General features: G+C 41.8%; 1 protein-coding gene across 1 annotated transcript; it reads left to right on the forward strand.

Annotated features, from left to right (window-relative positions):
- The first annotated feature begins 6,084 nt into the window (after nucleotides 1–6,084).
- On the forward strand, nucleotides 6,085–20,050 carry LOC107385037 (plakophilin-1). Its single transcript, XM_015958622.3, has 13 exons — nucleotides 6,085–6,378; nucleotides 7,401–7,456; nucleotides 9,031–9,437; nucleotides 9,525–9,654; nucleotides 13,693–13,900; nucleotides 14,325–14,493; nucleotides 15,632–15,746; nucleotides 15,863–16,036; nucleotides 16,360–16,530; nucleotides 18,805–18,958; nucleotides 19,092–19,272; nucleotides 19,387–19,471; nucleotides 19,836–20,050. Exons 1-13 carry the CDS (start codon nucleotides 6,189–6,191, stop codon nucleotides 19,905–19,907), a joined length of 2,112 nt encoding a protein of 703 aa, XP_015814108.3. The 5' UTR covers nucleotides 6,085–6,188; the 3' UTR covers nucleotides 19,908–20,050.
- Nucleotides 20,051–20,641: the final 591 nt, after the last annotated feature.

The following is a 20,641-nucleotide window of genomic DNA, read 5'->3' on the forward strand; positions in this document are numbered from 1 at the left end:
TTGTTCTCTTTGTTAACCATCAACGACGACCTACACTCCTGCTCCCTGAGTCTTAAAGCGGTTTTAAAAATGTTGGATTTAAAAGCTTGATAATTGTTTTATTTAAATAACTTAAGGATCTAATTTTGTTAAATATGTATTGAGAGTTGATCAAACACTCCTGTTCTCTGCTACCAGATGACTGAATGGTCAGTTTTTCTGTAGAACGCTGATGTGAAACTATTTTAGTCGTTCTCACGGTTAATGACTATTTTTGTTTGTTCATTCCAAATGAAAGCCGTGATGCAAACAATCAAAAAAGCAATAATAAAGACTTTATATGCACACCTTATGGTTTTCTGTCAAGCTTTCTAATCAAGATGTGATTCACATGCTCACCACTAGAAGGCAGCCGGTCACAACTGGCAGATGAACCCGTGTTAATGAATCACCAAGCCGTCTTCAGAATAGCTATCAACCAACGGTGGTGGTAGAGTTGAGCCGAGGTTACCAGCTGCCACATGCAGCAGCACCCATGGGTGTGTTGCATTTAAGGGATTGATTTTACAAAAAATAAACGAATAAAATATTTAGCCTTTAATGCATAATGGTCACTACAGTGGACAGCTACTCAATTTGTGTTCACACATTGGTGGAGTCTTAAACCGTATTAATGAATTGAAAAGCAATTTCAATTTAAAAAAATGCATGAATAAATGCCGCAACTTTGAAGTTGAGCCAAATAAATACATACAAAATATTTTTGACACAATAAATGTTAAAAGCAAAACGGTGAGCGACACAAATGGAATGTGAGACATTTCTACACCCTATGTGATGATGACAAGAGAAAGTTTGGTGTGTAATAAACGTAAGTGTGTAGCATAAACTGTTAGTACGTATGAACTTTCATCTAAATTTTCTTCCTATTTGATGCTTTGTTGTATCTGATTCTGTATTTTCCCATACGGGCATCGACTTGCTTAGAAACCATAAAATTAGATCATTCTTGTTCAGAAAGTTTAATATTTCAACATCATTTCTAACATGGAGCTTACGTAATGTGGGAGCCAATGTTACTGAAGGTAGATCTCAGACTAGACGGGTCCAGATTTGGGGCAGAGCTACGGCTCCAAAACCATAGAGGGCAACACTACCGGCAGTCTATCCGTACTGACCTCTGACCTCCTGGATCACCCGAGGACCTTCAACACGGGTTTGTAGACTCGGCACAATGGTGTCGGGCGGTTTTTCTCATTAACTGATAAAATCATGCAGTCAGGCTGATTTTACAACCCAGACATCACAAGTTTCTACTTAAATCAGGTTTTGCTGCATAACATCTAAGCTTATTCCATCATTTCATTCATTGTCTCAGTTGTCTTGTTTCAACCATCATTCGGTGTCATCATTAGTGTAGAAATATAGTATTAAATTCATTTTTATAAACTATGTTCTTGACTCTGTCTGAATTATTGTGAAGTGTGTGTTTCCCTGGCACTCCAAAGAACCTATTAAATCAAGTATTTATTAAAGACTAATAATTCATATTTATATGGAATATTACATCTTATTGATCATTCAGTAAAATTAACCACTTCCATCACATTACAAGCTTAATGTGGATGAATCAAAGTTGACTAAGGACCTGGCTGATGCACATCTTGGACATGGAGAGCACCTACAGTGCTGCTGCAGAGAAGGATGCAACTATGAATTCCAGCAGTATTGTCACTCGTACCGCTTCATGCGCACACAGAACAAGCCGCCCCCCCCCCCCCCAAACACACACACACACACACACACACAGCCTGAAGCGCAGAATATGGAATGAGACAGAATGCTATGCGTCTGTGACAGGGTGAGCGTCCTGTCACTGTATTGATTGGTGTGAATACCAAAAATGTAGTATCCTGATTAAATATGCAGGGACCCCTCCACTCTGTAGTTTAAGATAGAGTTTAGTGTGGTTGACTCAGTCAAAGGCTTTGGAGGCGTCTAAAAAACACATAAAAACTGATGTACTCTGAATCTTATACTTATTCACAGTTTCCTTGAAGACATCTCTACAAAGATCAGTACTAAGCTCACTTCTAAAACCAAACTGATTATCTGTTGTTGCTATAAAATCATCGAGTCTTTCCAGCAGAATATGCCCAAACACTTTGGACAACACGTTAGCCAGGGCAACCGGCCTGTAGCTGCAATACAGGATGTTTTTCCTGTTTGTTTGTTTTTTAGTACAGGGACTAAAAGTACTGACAGCATGTGATCAGGTAAGATGCCATGCTTCAAACAACCAGCAACGCATATTGAAAGTAATACATGAACTCTTTCACTAGCATACTACGTATGCTCTGCTGATAACTGATCTAGGCCACATGCTTTGTTTGATGACATTTCCTCAATGGCAAGGCGTACGTCATCAGCTCGGAAAATCATGCCCAATTTGTGATCAATATTGTCTATGTTGAACGCTTCACTATTCTAGATGTTCACTAGATGTTCTGATGGGAATCCTTACTTGATTTAGCTAACTCCGCAATGTGTTACAATTAATGTGGTCGGGGTGATTATTTTTCAACAATTTCCTGTTTCCTCCATGTTAACCCAGATTTCCTCTGATGTTTAGAGGCACACCATGGGGACTGGTTTGGAGGCAAAGCTGTTGGGATGGCGGTTGTAAACCTTGGTGGGCTGACTGCAAACATCTATGTTACACATGTAAGCCCTACTAAATAACTTGTTTTGTGTTGTATTTATATCTCTGACTTATGAGTTTTATGTTGCTGAGTCTAGCTGCATGCAGAGTACAGCAGAGAGAAGGACACTTATCTAGCTCACAGAGTGGTCCAGGTCTGGGAGCTGCAGTTCATCCCGTAGTATTGATGTGTCGGTCCCGAACGAACCAGCTCTAAAAGCTGGCTCTATGAAGTGAACGACGGGAGCCGGCTCTCTTTGGGAGCCGTCAACCGCCCCCCCACCCACCCCCCCACCCCCATGTATCGTAGGATTAAGTGCTATATAAATAAAGTTGATTGATTGATTGAGAAGGAGGAAAAAGGCGAGTGAGAGAGAGGAGAGTGCGACAAAGACGGTGAGAAAATGAGCGACAGCAGTTGGAAAGTGGAGATTTCTCAAAGAGACTTTACGGAGTTTAGAATGTTTATGCTCGCGATTGCCTCCTCAGGCCAAAAGTGTAATGGCAGCTTCAATAGTAGGCTCGTGCACGAGGCGCGCATGCTGTACGTGCACACTCCTTAACGAAAATAACAGCTGAGACAGTCCCGTGTGTGTGTGTGTGCGTGTGTGTGTGTGTGTGTGTGTGTGTGTGTGTGTGTGTGTGTGTGTGTGTGTGTGTGTGTGTGTGTGTGTGGCCCGGAGGACAGAGGACAGGAGAACACGCAGCTAAATAATTTGGTTGTGTACCTTTCTCTTCAGCACAGCCGACAAAGGTTTAAGATGGGTCAGTCCTGCATGCTCAGATCATTCCCTTCCCTTGCTTGAAAAAGTGTTCCAAAATGAAAGTTGAACCCACATCTTTTTTTATCTGTGAATTCAATGCCGTTCGGCGAGTCTCAAATAGAAATTTGGGCATCTTACTGTAAAAAACTATACTATTAATGTAAAAAATAAACTCTAAATGAACTATGTTCATATCCAGAATCGTACCCAGGTCTTCTGAACGAGAGTCCGACGTCTCACTAGGTGAGCTAAAGTGCCAGTGACATATTTTGTATCTGTAACATTTATATCCTTAATGACAGCTGAAACAACGTTCAAAGAACGGTTCGGAGCGAAAATGGCTATTTTGTTGCTAATTTGCAGGAAATATCTAGAAGAAAGTAGCTAAGGGTCCTCAGAAATGTAGCTAGGTTCATCACTAGGCGTTAGGAATAGCGACAAAGTCGCTGAGTTGGCACTACCTCACTCTCTGCAGCTAAAGCTACTGATAGCAAAAGCTACGGGCTATGCCTGAGCGTGAACGCGCATGAAGCAGCCTGCTCGACCCGAGCATCTCTCTTTTCTGTGATTTTACAGAAAAACAGGCAATCACAGTAAAAATGCCAGGGCTCATTCTACAGGACCAGGGCATTGCAGGAGAATGTATGAAGAAGACATTTATTATTTCTATACATGTTTTGGCTGCCAAACTTCCATAATGGTGTTCAGTTAATAAGTCCATATAAATTATAAATATTTGATATATTGCATTTGTGTGCATTAGTAAATCATCTTACATATTTTTGCATTATCTTTGGTGATAAATATACTTTACGCAACAGAAAATCTGAGGAGCCACTTGGGAGCCAAAAGAACCGGCTCTCTAAAAACATCCGGAATTCCCATCACTATCCGGTAGTGTATCTTTGCTACAGCACATATCCTCTGTGAGCTACTGTGTGTTTTCATATTTTTGCATGATTGTCTCCATCTGTTGCTATTTGGAGTCTCAGTTTTGAACAGAAATGAATGAAAAGTTTCATCTTGATGCTCTTTTGTTCACTTAGTCACACTTCAGCTGGAGCAGATGTGGTCATTCTAGGCGGTGACCTCAACATGCACCCCGAGGACCTGGGCTGCAGACTGCTGAGGTCTTATACTGGACTGCGAGACTCCTACTTAGAAACTGCTACATTTGATGTAGGTCGCCATCATTGCTGTAGTTTAACCCTTAATTACTCACCCACATTTTACCTTGCACTCCTTTTTTATGGAACACCTTCCCTCTTTACATCAGGATGGCTCAGACACTGGGGTCAGTCAGTTGCTCAACATTCACATCGTTTGAGGATGAAATGATTTAATCTTGCTTGACCTTGCTGAACTCATAGTGAATATCTGAGCAGTTAGTAATTGTATTCGATTTTGTTTCTGAATTAATCCCGACTGATTATTTTTTTGTATTAATAATTGCCTAAATATGTCATTCCTGAAATACTAATAAGGTATTTTAGATATGTAGACAGGAAGCACCTGATAGTACCAGGGTTGGCACTCTGCCACTAGACCACTGAGCTGGTCATGAATCCAAAAATGTCAGATAATTTCAAACATCTTCAGTCTTCACTATCACCATCACTAGTAAACTGACACGCTGATGTTAGTGGAAATAGCTAGCTATAGCTATTAGATGTCTTTCCCCTGCTCTCTCTCCCTCCCTTGTTCACATAAGATTTGGTTAATCTGCTCATAGATGAGTCTAATACCAGCCAAATACACATATATTAATAATTAATGTATTTTTTTAAAATCCAGGCCCACTTGGTGTTTATTCCTCTATAACAGGGGTGCCCAATCCTGGTCCTGGAGGGCCCGTATCCAGCAGGTTTTAGTTTTAACTCCGCTTCAGCGCACCTGATTTCAATCCGAAGGTGATTAAGGCTTCTGCAGAAATTCATGAGCTGCTGCAGGTGATTCAACTTGCAAATCAAGTGTTTGGAGAAGAGGAAGAAGAAGAAGAAGAAGAAGAAGAAGAAGAAGAAGAAGAGATTTTTTCTATAGCGCCTCTCAAGATAAAAATCACGAGGCGCTTCACAAAAACAAAAAATGTAAAAATATAAAAAAGAATTTAGAAAATGATTAAAAATATATAAAATGAACAAAAAAGTAGACAATTGTGATTAAAAATGTAAAGAAAGAGAGAGAGAGTGAATAGGAAAGGGGGAAACCAGTAGATCCTGAGGAAGGTGGAATAGGTAGAGCAGAACAAGGAGAGGGTGATGAAGGTCACACCAAAACCAGCTTGAACAGGTGAGTTTTCAGCTGCTTTTTAAAGGAGTCCACTGATCATTGGAGCATAGAAACCTCTGCATACTGCCCCCCTAAGACCAGGATTGGGCAACCCTGCTCTATAATAATGTTTATTTTAAATATTTTTTTTATGGAAAACACCTAAAGGAACTGACCCATGCTAACAAGGCTGCAGACCAACCCTGTTTTTATTATTTTGTGAACGTGAAACCGATTGTTTGAAAACACAAAATAACTACTTCATTCTTGTGTGTGTGTGTGTGTGTGTGTGTGTGTGTGTGTGTGTGTGTGTGTGTGTGTGTGTGTGTGTGTGTGTGTGTGTGTGTGTGTGTGTACAGCACAGCAGAGAGGGCGCGGTCTGATCTCTCAATAGGCAGGGCAAGGTGAGCTTTTGTTCTCTTACCGACAGCTTTCACCTCTCAGAAATTGTTCCGCCGCGCGGCTCTCTACCCGACATGTCCGGCCTGGATCCGCTGATGATGGGGATCTCCATCGGGAACAAGGACAACACTTCTCTGGCTCTGCCTTCCGTGAACCAGCACCGGACGGGACAGGAGCGCGTGCGGGAGCAAGTGCAGTCTGTCAGGAGGACCAAGTTGAGACACCCCAGCACCATGAGCGGATCCACTTCTCTGTCTCCAACAAGTAAGACACTCCTCAGCCAAAACAACACTGTTCCGGAACGATTTAGAAACTTTAAAGCATTTAAATTCACATTAGAGCGGAACAAACCTCAGAAAACAAACCAAGCAAGCAGAACATCAGGAGGATCATTAACGGGCCTCATAAAAAGTGGCGACGTATGTGGATTTTCAGTCCCTCCAGTCAAAAACAGATAATATTTATTTATTTATTTATTTATTTATTTATTTATTTATTTATTTATTTATTTATTTATTTACCGTTTACCTTAGGTTAGGGGTTCTACAATCTTTTACCAGAATGCTGTCTGGTAGTGTCTAGTAATGATTAGGTCTGATAGAGACTAGACATTAAAATATAAAATCATTTTAATTAAAATGTAGTGAAACTGAGAACGGAAGTAGGCTTAACGATCTCAAAATCATGTTAGAAAACATTTTCTGTGCATATAATTTGATTTCATCCCCTACTTACTTTATAAAGTCGAAATAAAGTTCTATATGAAAATGAATGAAAATTTAATATTTTGGTTGTACTACAACAAAAACACAAATAATATCCTATCTTTATCCATTTTGTACACAATAATAAAACATATCTAATTATTGAAAACGGTGTTAATTAAATATACCATATCACAGCCATCATAACAAAATTAAATTGGCACTTCATCTCCTGCAGTACTTATATTTCCCACACGGTGGCAGATAACCAAAACCAGTGGAGGAGAAGCTTGAGGAACATCCTGAAAAATGGAGGTCTAAGAAAATTTCAAGTATTAAATGTTTTGTCTTTAAAGGGTTAATAATTTAGAGTGCATTAATAATCCACTTGGGTCTTCTTAACCACAGTTTTTACTTTTCAGTTTGCTGTTTTGTTCTTAAATCGAATATCCTGATATCAATTAAAACCTTAAAGCATAAACCAAACGCCAGAGAAACATTGTTTGTTTAAACACACCTGTTATAAAGAGGTGTGTTCACTGCAGGCACTGATAACTAATAACCTTTAACCTCTCTCAACAGGTCCTTCGCATGAATCAAACGGAAACCTCTTTTTTGGCAATGGCTTCCCAAAAAGTGTGAGTTTATGCATCAGCTTTTTAAATTTCAGGCTATATCATACATTTTGTGTGTTTTATGTCTGCGACTGTGGCACAGGAGTTAAGTAATTGGACGGTTGCAGGTTTGAGTCCTGCTCTGTCTGTCGCTGTCGTGTCCTTGGGCAAGATTCTCAACCCTTGCCTGCTGGTGGTGGTCGAATGGACCGGTGGCATCTGTGTACAGCAACCTCACCTGTGTCAGTGCGCCCCAGGGCAGCTGCAGCTACATAGTAGCTCACCATCACCCGGGTGTGAATGTGTGTGTGAATGGGTGAATGACTGATTGTGTTGTACAGCACCTTAGGGAGTTCCAAGACTCTAGAAGGCCCTATATCAAATACAGGCCATTGCTGCATTTTTCTTCATCTTGCTGATGACTAGAAATAAGTTCTTCAAGTTGTTAGAAGCAGGACATTCAGATTTCTAATGAGCTTATCTTTCAGAATATATGTAAAATATTCAAAATGTTAGAATTTTTGGTCTTTTTAAGTTATTTCAAGACACTTTACCTCATCCGTGGTCTGTTTCGGATTCAAATCTTGAAGTATCTGAAGAAGAGGAAGAAAAGATCTTTTCTATAGTGCCTCGCAAGATAAAATCACGAGGCGCTTCACAAAACAGAAAATGTAAAAATATAAAAAAAGAATTTAGAAAATTATTAAAAATATATTTAAAATGAGCAAAAAATAGACAATTGTGATTAAAAATGTAAAGAGAGAGTGAATAGATAAGAGGGAAATCAGTGGATCCTGAGGAAGGTGGAATAGGTGGGGAGAGCAGAATAAAGAGAGAGTGGTGAAGAAGGTCATACAAAAGCCAGCTTGAACAAGTGAGTCTTCAGCTGCTTTTTGAAGAAGACCACTGAGTCCACTGATCTCAGGCTCAGGGGGAGAGAGTTCCAGAGTCTGGGGGCCACAGCAGCAAATGATCCGTCACCTTTGGTCTTTAGCCTGGTGCGCTGCATTTGCTTATTTGACAAATGTTGCTATTTTTTAATCTCCTGAGAATAACAAACACCTGTGATTTGCTCTAGCAGGTGAATTGTAGGTTGTATGGTTGAGTAGATCTTCAGTCTTTTTTTAAATTATTATTAAGTTTTAAAATCTGGTCAGATTTGCTTGGATGTGTTACCTGATACGAGGAAAGATTCTTCACCTTTGGTCTATTTCTAAATCCAGAATTAAAATTTGACCTAATTTTCACCTAAAAAAAACTTGTTCTCACATCTTTTTTCATGTCTTGAAAAGAGTCAGTCAAGTTTAGCTCTCCTTAACCTGCCAGGCGCTGCACCACATTGTTGTAAATCAGCGTTCATGGTTAGATATGTTGTTTCAGACCCCACACGAGTCTCGTTGCTATGATTGATTATGCTGCCTCACTGCCACCTAGGATTGACTGGTTAGTGTTTGTTAGCCTCAAGGACAACCTGATGGCTTGATTATCACCTGTAAGTTGCTTTGGACAAAAGCTTCTGCTAAATACATAAACAAACAAACATTGCAGTTTAAATCCGTTTCCTTCCTCCTGACAAAGATCCTTTTTTGAATCTACAGTACAGCATTGACAGAAGCCTGAGCAGTCCTCAGAATTCCAACAACAAAATCACGTCTATGAGGACGAACACAACATTTTCTCGCTACATGAGGAATTATTCCGTCACTGGCCCAAAGCCAGCAGGCCAACTTAACTCCAGCCGGAGCGAGCCTTCCTGGAGCTACGGCGCTCCGAGGCCTTCCATCCCAACGCAGAGGCTGCCATCCAACACGGGCATCTACAGGAACCAGCAATGCTCAAGCAAGTTCATAAGGAAGAACACCTCACGGCCTCACCCTGTGGATGTTCCAAATGGTTCATATCCAACAAAAACAAACAACTATTTGAAAGCGAGTCGAACGGACATGAGACAGACTCAATCAATGACCTTGGTCACCGATGGTCCAACCAAAACAACAAAGTCAGAGTAAGTGTAAAAATAACCAACTTTCTTCAGCTTGATGTTATTTTTTTTTAAATATTCAATTTTAATTGGGTTTTTTTCCCCTCACAGAGCAAATATGGCCAAAGTCAACATGAAGGAGGCTGTGGAGTTTCTTTACAGCAAGGATGAGAATTATCAGCTCTTTGGTGCTTCCTGCATTCAGCAAAACACTTTCAATAACGACAGATCAAAAGAAGAGGTGCTGTAACTTGTTCTTGTTTAGTTTTGTGAATGTTTTGATGATGTTTCCCTGATTAGAATTCCTCTAATCAAAAACAGCATGGACAATTTGGGAAATTTCATACATTATGCACCATTATTCACAATTGCACCAGAATCACAATTAGCCCAAATCCTGAAGGCCAGATCCACTTCATAATTAATGAGAAGTAGTGGCATTGGGCTTTGACTGCATAGGCTTGATAGCTTTGAGTCAATATGAGTAAATAAAACAGGAAATATGAGGTTCAGATGAAGGAAAATAAAAATACACACTTTTTTGACTGTTGCGTAAGTTCAGGGAGCTAAACAATTTCCAGCGTACCCACTCTACTGGTTGAAAGTGGAATTACAACTGTCACTAACAACCTTGCAGGCAGCGGCCTGCTGTTGCTAGTGCTAACAATGAGCTAACACTAACAGGAGCCAATTCTTACTAAATAAGCCACAAATTAAAAATATCTGCATTGTTGTAAAAATTATTACAAGTCCAGTAGCAACAAAGCCAGGTCACCATCAGTCTGGGATTTTGTAGCCTTCCTTAGCTCCCTCAAACTAGCCGTGCTGATGTTCCCTCTGGTTTTAGCTCTTTGCTTCACTTCCAAAGAGATTACTCTTTCACTTTTCCTTCCAGGCTCTGTTATTATGCCAACAAAGAAGCCAACTTCTTTCTTATTCTTCTCGTTTTTTTATTGACGGCCGGGACATGAAAAAGCTAATTGGTAGCCTTTCATTTGCTACGGGCATGTAAAATAGCTAACAGCCATTAAGCAGCACCCCCTAGGACACCTACATGCTCCATAAAACTTGTTAAGAGCTGTTTCTGGCCAGTAGAGGGCTGCAGAGTGGGGTCAAATATGAAACTAGTCAAATTTCTAACTCAACAATCATTGAGATCAACATTAAAGCTCTAGCTTAAAGTTAAAGAATTTGGTTGGCGTTACTCCAAAGCTTTTATAGCAAACATGCAGAACAATCTAGCTTTTAAATCGAAACACAATCATGGAACACTCAACCATTCTGTTGAGTATCATTCCTAGGAGTATCATGTGTGCCTGGCTTCAACACTTGGGCATTTCAAATGAAATGTGTTGGGAGGAATGGCCCCCCTGATCTGAATCTGAGTGGTGTTTTGTTGTTGGACTTCTGTGCACATCATGGATAGTCCTTAATGAACACCACGTTCAAGCATAAAGGTGTCCATATGTGCTCTTGGCACCAGGATACCTTAGGCCGCAGTTCAATGATCGACTTTGTTGTTGTTTAATCTGATCTGCGGCCGCATATCTTGGACACTTGGGTGAAGAGAGGGGCGGAGAGGTCAACTGATCACTACCTGGTGGTAAGCTGGCTTTGATGTGGGGGAGGAAGGCGATCAGACCTGGCAGGCCTAAATGTTTGGTGAGGGTCTGCTGGAAACATCTGGCAGAGTCTGCTGTCAGAAGGAGCTTTAAATCCCACCTCCAACAGAATTTCAAACATGTCCAGAGGGAAGCGGTGGACATTGAGTCCGATGGGGCCATGTTCCATGCTTCCATTGTTAAGGTGGCTGACAGGACCTGCGACCGCATGATTGTCTGTGCCTGTCATGGTGGCAACCCCCGAACCTGCTAGTGGACACTGGTGGTTAGGGATGCTGTCAAGCTGAAGAAAGAGTCTTCTCGGGTCTTTTTGGCCTGTGGGACTCCAGAAACAGCTGATGGGTACCGGCAGTCCAAGTGGAATGTGGCTCAAGTGGTCACGGAGGCAAAAACCTGGGCATGGGAGTTGGGAGGAGTTCGATGAGACCATGGAGCAAGATTTCCATATGGCTTTGGGAGATTCTGGTCCACTATCTGGTGTCTCAGGAGGAGAAAGCAGTGCGCTACCAACACTGTTTACAGTGGTGGTGGTGTACTGCTGACCTACTCGAGATGTTGTGGATCGGTGGGTGGAATTACCCCCCCCCCCCCCCCCCCCCCCCCGTGGGGGGCACTCTGGGAGTATGGGGTACTGGGCTCTCTGATACGCGCTGTTAGGTTCTTGTATGACCGGTGTCCGAGCTTGGTTTGCATTGCCGGCATCAAGTTGAGCTAATTTCTGGTGAGTGTTGGACTCCGCCAAGGCTGCCCTTTATCACCGATTCTGTTCATAACTTTTATGGACAGGATTTCTATGCACAGCCAAGGTGTTGAGAGGATCTGTTTTAGTGGCCTAAGAAGCTACTTTTTGCAGATGATGTGTTGGCTTCATCAGAGCGAGATTTCCAGCTTTCGCTGGAGCGGTTTGTGCTGAGTGTGAAGCGGCTAGGAAGAGAATCAACTCCTCTAAATCTGACACCATGGTCATAAATCAGAAAAGGGTAGAATGTCTTCTCCAGGTCGGGGACGATGTCCTGCCTCAAGTGGAGGAGTTTTAAGTATCTCGGGGTCTTGCTCACAAGTGAGGGTCAAATGGAGCATGAGATCGATAGGTGGATTGGTGCTGCGTCTGCAGAGGTGTTGGCATTGTACCAATCTGTCATGGTGAAGCGATAGCTTATCCAGAAGGTAAAGCTCTCGATTTACCGGTTGATCCACGTCCCTATACTCTCATATCTTTGGGTAGTGACCCAAAGAACGAGATCGTGGATATTAGTGACCGAAATGAGTTTTCTCTGCAGGGTGGCTGGGCTCTCCCTTAGTGATAGGGTGAGAAGCTTGGTTATCTGGGAGGGGCTTGGAGTAGACCCACTGCTCCTCCATGCCAGGAGGAGCCAGTTGAGGTGGCTTGGGCATCTGGTTAGGATGCCTCCTGGACTCCTCCCTGGTGAGGTTTTCCAGGCACGTCCAACCAGGAGGAGACCCAAGGGAAGACCCAGGACACGCTGGAGGGACCGTGTCTCCCAGCTGGCCAGGAAACACCTTGAGAATCCCCAGAGGAGCTGGTCCAAGTAGCTGGGAGAGGGAAGTCTGGGCCTTTTGGTTTAGGATGCTGCCCCATGACCTGACTCCGGATAAGCAGCTGAAAATGGATCGATGATATAGGCCACATTCTCCAGGACCAGAAAGTGCATTGCTATAGCAAAGAGATAATGCTAAACACCAGTTGCTGTTTTCTAGATCCAAATGTATTTTCTTTTCCATGACTTCAAATGTTGTTTTTCTTTCTGGGACTGGTAGTTTGTCCTAAAGTTGAAGTGGTAGCAGCCGGCCTTTTCTCCTTCTCTGATGATATTGAGGGGAAGTGTGGTGGTTTGGTGAGATCGACAACTGGATTGTCCAATAGTTGCTTTCAGTCCGTGCAGTGTTATTGGGTGAAGTGCCAGACAACCACTCCACAAATGTTTTATAGCTGCTATACTGTGTAAGAATGTTGTTAAGAGGCATGAAAAAAGTGTTTTAAGCTAACTTGTTTTGCAGATTTGTTATTGCAGCTTGAGATCCAGCACAGAAGAAAGTCCTGCATCAGAAAAAAAGACTTATTTTAATAAATAAATTAGGTATGCACAATAAATCGGCATCGATATTGGTATCTGCCGATGTTAGTCATTTTCTAACTTTTCTAACTTATCAGTATCGGTTCAAGAAATAAAACTGGGCCGATATTAACAAACAATATTTATTTCATCTTGTTTCTATTTGTTTACCTGTTTCAGGGGGTGAAGGGGGTGTTGGTCATTTGTTTAGTCATGTGACAGTGATTTTAATAATCTCAGAAGCGTAAACGTGTGTTGTGTGTGTACATAATAAAAAAATTCAGCTTTAATAATTTTCAATCTATACAAAATCTGCTGATTGTAGAAGCATTAATGCGAGTATGTTGGTATCTGCAATTATCGGTCATAACGGTGATATTGATATCAGATATTGGTGTCGGCCCAAAAATTTCATTTTGATGCTTCACTAAAATAAATAATTTTTAAACCATTTTTAACATTTCTTAATGTCCTGTGTTATCTTGATCTCATTTACCGTAAACTTGGCAAATAAGTTATTCGGCTTCTTAAAACTGCTGCACTCGGCAGTCGTGCTAATCCATGAGCCTTTTTGTCCTGCAGGTATTGAAGCTAAAGGGCATCCCTGCCCTGCTGGCCCTTCTGCCCAGCTCCAATTCAATGGTCAAACACGTAGTCTCCGCCACCCTGCGTAACTTGTCCTTCAAGAGCAGCCCCAACAAAGAGGAGATATTTCACTGTGGTGGCATCACGATGATCACGGATCAGCTCAAACAATCCGGCTCCGTAGACCTCGACAAACAACTCACAGGTACACACTAGAGCTATGAAATGTCAAACTCCTGTTGCATGGGCTCACCTAACCAAACCAACGAGTCAAACAGAGAGCCGTTTGTGTGGGCGTTACATTATCCTGCCGAGTTCTGATGTTCCGCTGAGGATTGCTGACATTTAAAACCTCGTTCACCTCGACTTGGTCATTCAGCTTAATGTGGATGAGATTCAATTCAGTTTATTTATACAGAGCCAAGTGAGAACAAGAGTCATCTCAAGGCACTTCACAAAATAAACTTTCCAATACAGTTCAGTTCATTAAGCCAAGTTTCCTAAAAGGAACCCAGAAGATTGCATCGAATCACTGACTAGTGTCAGTGTGTTTACATCTTTCCTATTTCAACCATCACCTTTTATCATAGTCTTCCAAATTTTGAATGAAAGTTCATCTTGCTTCCCAGGTCTCCTGTGGAACTTATCCTCTGAAGATGACCTGAAGTCGGTATTGTTAAGGGAGAGTCTGTCCACTCTAATGGAGCGTGTGATCGTCCCAAACACAAAGACTCCGGACATCACCAGCAATGCAAACAGAGACCCTTATGTCTTCACTAATGCTACAGCATGCCTCCGGTAAGCTAATCTTCCTAATTTTAGGCATGTTGTTAAATATCAAGACAACATTTCATTGTCATAAATCATTATCATTTCACTGTTTATTTCTTAATTCAAATTTTTGCGATTATGTTTACTTGGACCAAGTACTGCAGCAAATTCGTAATGTTGTGATCCTCGCACATATGATGATGAAAACTTGTGATTCTGAAACTGGTTGAACATATCTGAAACATGTCCAAGAAAAAGAGGGTTTGTGAGTTGATAATAATTGGGGACCAATTTCAACCTCATCTACTTCACTATGAAGTGATGGTGGCACAGGAGTTAAGTGCTAGGCTCATAATCGGAAGGTTGCAGATTCGAGCCCCGCTCAGTCTGTCGCTGTCGTTGTGTCCTTGGGCAAGACACTTAACCCGCCTTGCCTGCTGGTGGTGGTTGGAGGAACCGGTGGCGCCAGTGCTTGGCAGCCTCGCCTCTGTCAGTGCGCCCCAGGGCAGCTGTGGCTACATCGTTGCTCATTACCACCAGCGTGTGAATGGGTGAATGACTGATTGTGTTGTAAAGTGCCTTGAGGGGTTCCAGGACTCTAGAAGGCGCTACATCAAATACAGGCCATTTATAGTTTTTACCATTTACCTTTGCATTATTGGCACTTTGGATCTTCTCTCTCTTGTTCTAGCTTTTGCGTTATACATGAATGATTTTTGTGCTTTTCTTCCTTTTTTCTAAATGCTAAACTACACAAACATGGCGGCTTGTTTCCTTTGTTCAGACGCTCCTGAAGCCCTTTGAGCTCGTAACAGCAGGTTTAGAACAGCACAGAGCAGTGTTAGAGATTACACTGGTTTATCTTATCTGCTGTGTCAGTAAACACATGGGTGTGATGTAGAACAGTTGATTGACCTGTTGAAACATTGTGTAAAAACTGCTAATGTACATCTGATGTACTCCATCTGCAGCTGAGAAATGTCATTCAGTATAAAAAGCGAGTTTCAAAATTTCATTTAAAAAGTAGAACAAAATGACTCTGAAGCACTGAAACAAAAATAAACAGGTTTCTATTCCAGCCTGCAGCTGGGATGCATGTGGTTGCCACCATTGTTTTTTATTTAACTCTGATTGTTTGATAAATTTTTCAATTTTTGTTTTTCAGAAACCTCAGCAGCGGCAACCAAAACAGCAGACAGACCATGAGGAAATGTCCAGGTCTGGTCGACTCTTTAGTCAATTACCTGAAAAGCTGTGAGGAGAAAGATGTTGATGATGAGGTACATATCACATACATGTAACTTTTAAACAAAAAACGAGCTGTGCTGCAGAGTCAAACACGTATCATGTGGACTATGACTTATGATTTTCTTCTTTTTCAAACATTTTGTTGCAGCCATTAGAGAACAGTGTGTGCATCCTGCACAATCTGACGTTCCAGCTGGAAGCAGAGGTTCCTTCTCTGTTCGAGAGGATCAAAACGTTGATTCCTGCCAACAGGAGTCAGATTCAGAACAGTGGGAGTGCTGTTGGCTGCTTCAATCCACCAGGCAAATCCTCAGAGCATGACGTGAGTGAGACCGTCACTGAGCCTGACTCCACACCAGCAAGCACCAAGTACCTGTTAGTCTAGACATGTTTATCCCTGTTATTACGGTTTCACATCCGAATCTAAAGTACTTGAACTAAAATGAGCTTTGGATTCTGATTTTTAGCAGACTTAGAAGCTTGAATTTCTTTTGCCAACTATTCAATTAGGATTACATAGACCTACCAAATGCAAAAAAGCATCATTTGGAGAAATGTAGTATGTTGTCATGTGAAAAATCACCACTGTATTTTCTGCTTCTGGAAATGGCTGCAACATATAATAACCTGTCTGTCCTCATTTAGCGCCCCTTTGACTATCCAGTCGTCGAGAATCCGCATCCCAGTGGGGTGGGTTGGTTGATCCACTCCAAACTCCTGCAGAGTTACTTGTCTCTGCTGAAGAGGAGTCAGCGGGATGAGCTGAAGAAAGCCTGCTGTGGGTCCATGCACAATCTCACCGCTTCTAAAGGCATTGTACGAAATTCTCATGACATCACATAATGATCAGTTTGCAATTTATACAACTACGAGTTTGTTAGGAGTAATACCCCCACCTATATATTGCAGCTCATCACCATCAGTGTGTAAATGGTAAGTTGTCTGTATGTGATATAGCGCCTTCTAGAGTCCTAGAACCCCCTAAGGCACTTTACAACACATCCGTCATTCACACCCTGGTGGTAATGCGCTACAATGTAGCCACAGCTCCCCTGGGGCACACTGACAGAGATGAGGCGGTCGAGCACAGGCGCCACCAGCAGGCAGGTAGGGTTAAGGCCTGGAATATTTTGGCTTTTCTAACCTTGTGGTGACGCAGGCAACAGGCTGCGTCTCTGTTCACATGCTTGCTGCTTCGCTGCACTGCGTGTAGTACTGGAGCGTTCCATTAGTGGGCACAGTAGAGATTTCGGCCAGATTAAGTCCTGGGCCCTCATTTATCAAACATTCCTATATTCCCTCCTACGACCGAAGTTTAGAATTTGTGTACGAACAGTCAAAAGACTGATTTATGAAACATGCGGTGGCCTCTCGTACTGATGATAAATCCCACCTGTGCATACCCAGGTGCTTGTGTCTGCTCACCATCATTTGCATACAGAAATGCCCTCAATTAACCATATTTGGTCTTGCTATGTCCTCAGCATGTGAGGAAGTTCTGTTTTTTTCCAGACAATTAAGAAAAACTTTTATTGAGAATGAGATTGAAACACTGGTTGCCGAAAAGCAAAAAAACAAGTTGCAGAGGTTAAAAACGCGGCCGGGACAGAGGAGAGGTTCCCGCCAGAAATAAAAAAATTATTTGATAATTGTAGAGCAACAGGTTCTCATTTACATTAAAGGAGTCGTTCTGTTTGGAGTTGGTTTTATTTGGAAATGTTGTTAGAGTTCAGCCTCAGCCTCTTCTCGGATTCAGTATAGTTGCGTGTATGACCTGGGAGCAGGAAGTGATTGGGGGGGGTCGTTGTAGTTAAAAAAAAAAGAGAACTGGAATCTGATTCGTGAGGTTTGGCTGTCGCGCCACAAAGGGTCCCAAATCAAAACATAGCAGAAGGTTTTCCTAGTGCGCTTAAGGAGAACGTGTGCACGCTCTGTTAAATTGTCAAATAACACAGATTAGTCATGATATAATGTCAGATTCCCGTCGGTCACATGTGCCTTTTGTTGGTTTTAGATCCAATTATGCGCAAAGCCATTTTTCCACCGACATAACTACATACTGGGTAAATATAATTTGTGGATGAGGAACACGCGTGGATGACCTTCAGTACTGCTGTTCCCCCGTTCCACCACTAGATGCTGTTCCTACTCATGGTCAGAGCTGTTCTTATATTAAGGAACATTTTCACGCACAAGTACAAATTGGTAAATACCACACGATGCGTAAAATCGTTCCCAAGCACGAAATACGCACAGATCTGTTCGTACGTACGGTTGATAAATGAGGGCCCTGGTTTTGTGAGGTACAACCAAAACAAACACTGCATCAATAGAAGAGATCAGTGACTGACTAATTTTGGGATCATGGCAGAAGAAAAGACAGCAGTGGGATCGTGGAAAATATAAAGGACCTCTAAACCAGAGACGGTCACCATGCTGGGTGTGTATCGCTCCTTTTGTCAACTCTACCTACTGATTACTCGATACTTGCAGCATGCAAACGTGCACAAACGACGCTTCAAATCAACGCAGGTTACACGAGGCAGCCACTTTAAACATGCGTACATGTTGTTAAACAGCAACTTTATTCCAGGTCTCGGTGTCTAGCCCAAGGACGCAACAGCAGCTTTCTCTGCTGGGACCCTAAAAGTTGCTATTCAAACACACGCCCTTTACCATTCTTCCTCTCCATTGTCGCTACATACTAGCTTAGTATGGGGATTGCTGTAAAGTCTGACAAGTCAGTGACTCCATGCAGTCTGCTGGGATTTCTTGCATAGAAAGCTTTTAACTGATTGGCATTACAAGCTTAACTGGAACGTTTACTTTGTAAAGTTTCTTCAGACGACTCTTGTTGTGATTTGACGCTATACAAATAAACTGAATTCAATTGACTCTTTTTCTGCAAAGATAACAAAACACAAACTGGACTCAAAAAGGTCCAGGCTACCAATTAAAATGTTAACACAAACAAAAATACATTTTATTCAACTCTTTAAATGTGTTCCCAAACCTTTTTGGTAACTAGTGTGATGGAGGTCCTCCGGTTGGTTTGATGGTCTGAGTTGTTCTGCTTCTTTGTTTGTCCAGGTTTCTGAAGTAATCGGTCAGATCATTGTGAAGAAATTATATGGCATGCAGGCTATCGCCCCTCTCCTAAAGTCCAACAAAGATGACTTGCAGAGGGCCGCCATGTCGTTGCTAATTAACCTGCTAAAGAACGAAAATTTGTACAGTCTCATCGGTAAGGGGCAGGTCCAAAACCCGAATCACAAATTGCTGAACAATTTGAAATCAACTATTATCATCAAGTTTAATATCCTGCAATTGTGCGGTTGTGTTAAGCAGTCAGCGTTTTTGTTTTTCTCTCATTGAAGGTCGTGAAGCTCTCCCAAGGCTGATTGATGTTCTCGGACACACTGAAGTGACCGCAGAGTCTGATGACACATACGCCATGGCGTGCCAGTCCACCACCGTCCTGCTTCTGAATAACCCGGAGTCCAACAAAAATTACTTAACAAACAACTTGATCAAACTCCTGAGTAATCACAGCAACACGTAAGGCAAAGAGCCAACATGCTAATAGGCCTGCATGAAATGACTATGACTCCTCATTAGTTGGATTGTGCAAATTTCCACACGTTCTGATATTTTCCCCTTCTTGCTCTACAGCTGTCACCCCAAATCCAGCAAAGCTGCAGCCATTCTTCTCTACAGAATCTGGGCAGATAAAGATCTGCAAAGCTACGTGAAAAAGGTGAGTTGAGGCTCAACCCTATGTGCCAAAACCTGTCGGAGTAAGGGTGTGTCCCTCTTACATTAGACACAAAAGTCCTCGCCTCTCTCAGGTATTTGTGAGAAACAGAAGGAAAGGCTGAAGGATTAGGGCACGTTCTTAGGGGAGGAAAAGCGGGAGACAATGTAACTCCATACAGCGGACGAGGAATCCCACGAGTCAGGTTTGATGAGTCACCTGCTGGATGTGGTTTGCACTTTATAACTTCAAAGGATACCGTTGGGAATCGGCTGCCAGCAGTTAGCTAATTAGTTTAGGAGACTGTCAGCGTAAGTTTGGCCGTTACCAAAATGTAAACACTGATTTAAATCTTTTTGTCCTGCAGAATGGGATGAACAAGTCGATGTTTGTTAACGACACGACGACAGCAGCATGCAGTTCGCTCACTGAGCATTGATTGGCACCACTAAACTGAGCTCTGGAAGCCTTTTTTCCTGAAGGTCTGCAGGCCCTCTGGACATGAACTCATCCAATCAGATCTTTATTTTTAAACAGAAACTCATTATGCATTCATGCTGCATGTAAATGCTATAAAATTGTGTTTTTATGTATAAAAAGAAGGTGAAGGTTCCGATCTGACAAGTGGTAAAAGTCTCAATGTTATAGTTTTAACACTGATGAATAAACATAGTTGTTTTCAATTTAGCTTGCTTTGTACTTATAAAATTCCAATAATTTTATTTTGTACTGAATTATGTTTTAATATCAAGTAGCAACAAAATAAAATGGATTTCTTGTAAAATTAGCCTTCATAGCTTTTTGTCAGCATCACTTTTTGGGTAATTTGTAGTATTTTCTTGTGTGCAATCCATAAATGATTTAAATTGTGTCTGATTAGTTGCAATAAAGCTGGCAGAAATTCGCTGCACCATTTGCAAAGTGAGTGAGTTTTTTGTGTGTGCTGCATTTGTCGTTTCTGTTGCAGTGGAAAGTTTTTTTTTTTCAAAACCAAATCACACTTTGCTGTCTCATCTTGATTTTTGGCAGTCAGGTTTGAAATGCCTGGAGGGTAAAAGTCACGATGAGGGTGGAGAAAAAAGGAGAGACATTACTGATCTTCCCAGACTTGCATGGAGAAGCTATTGGAACAAGAAACCACAGCTGAGGTTGTTTTTTGTGAGTTATGTCAGA

The sequence above is a fragment of the Nothobranchius furzeri genome, chromosome 3, assembly GCF_043380555.1.
Source record: "Nothobranchius furzeri strain GRZ-AD chromosome 3, NfurGRZ-RIMD1, whole genome shotgun sequence".
Taxonomy (NCBI): domain Eukaryota; kingdom Metazoa; phylum Chordata; class Actinopteri; order Cyprinodontiformes; family Nothobranchiidae; genus Nothobranchius; species Nothobranchius furzeri.

What these genes read in the sequence shown, in the direction of transcription:
- LOC107385037 (XM_015958622.3), top strand. Translation starts at nt 6,189, where the DNA reads ATGTCCGGCCTGGATCCGCTGATGATGGGGATCTCCATCGGGAACAAG. An exon ending in GCAATGGCTTCCCAAAAAGT is followed by an intron (nt 7,457 to 9,030) that starts GTGAGTTTATGC and finishes TTGAATCTACAG; the next exon opens with TACAGCATTGACAGAAGCCT. An exon ending in AATGCTACAGCATGCCTCCG is followed by an intron (nt 14,494 to 15,631) that starts GTAAGCTAATCT and finishes TTTGTTTTTCAG; the next exon opens with AAACCTCAGCAGCGGCAACC.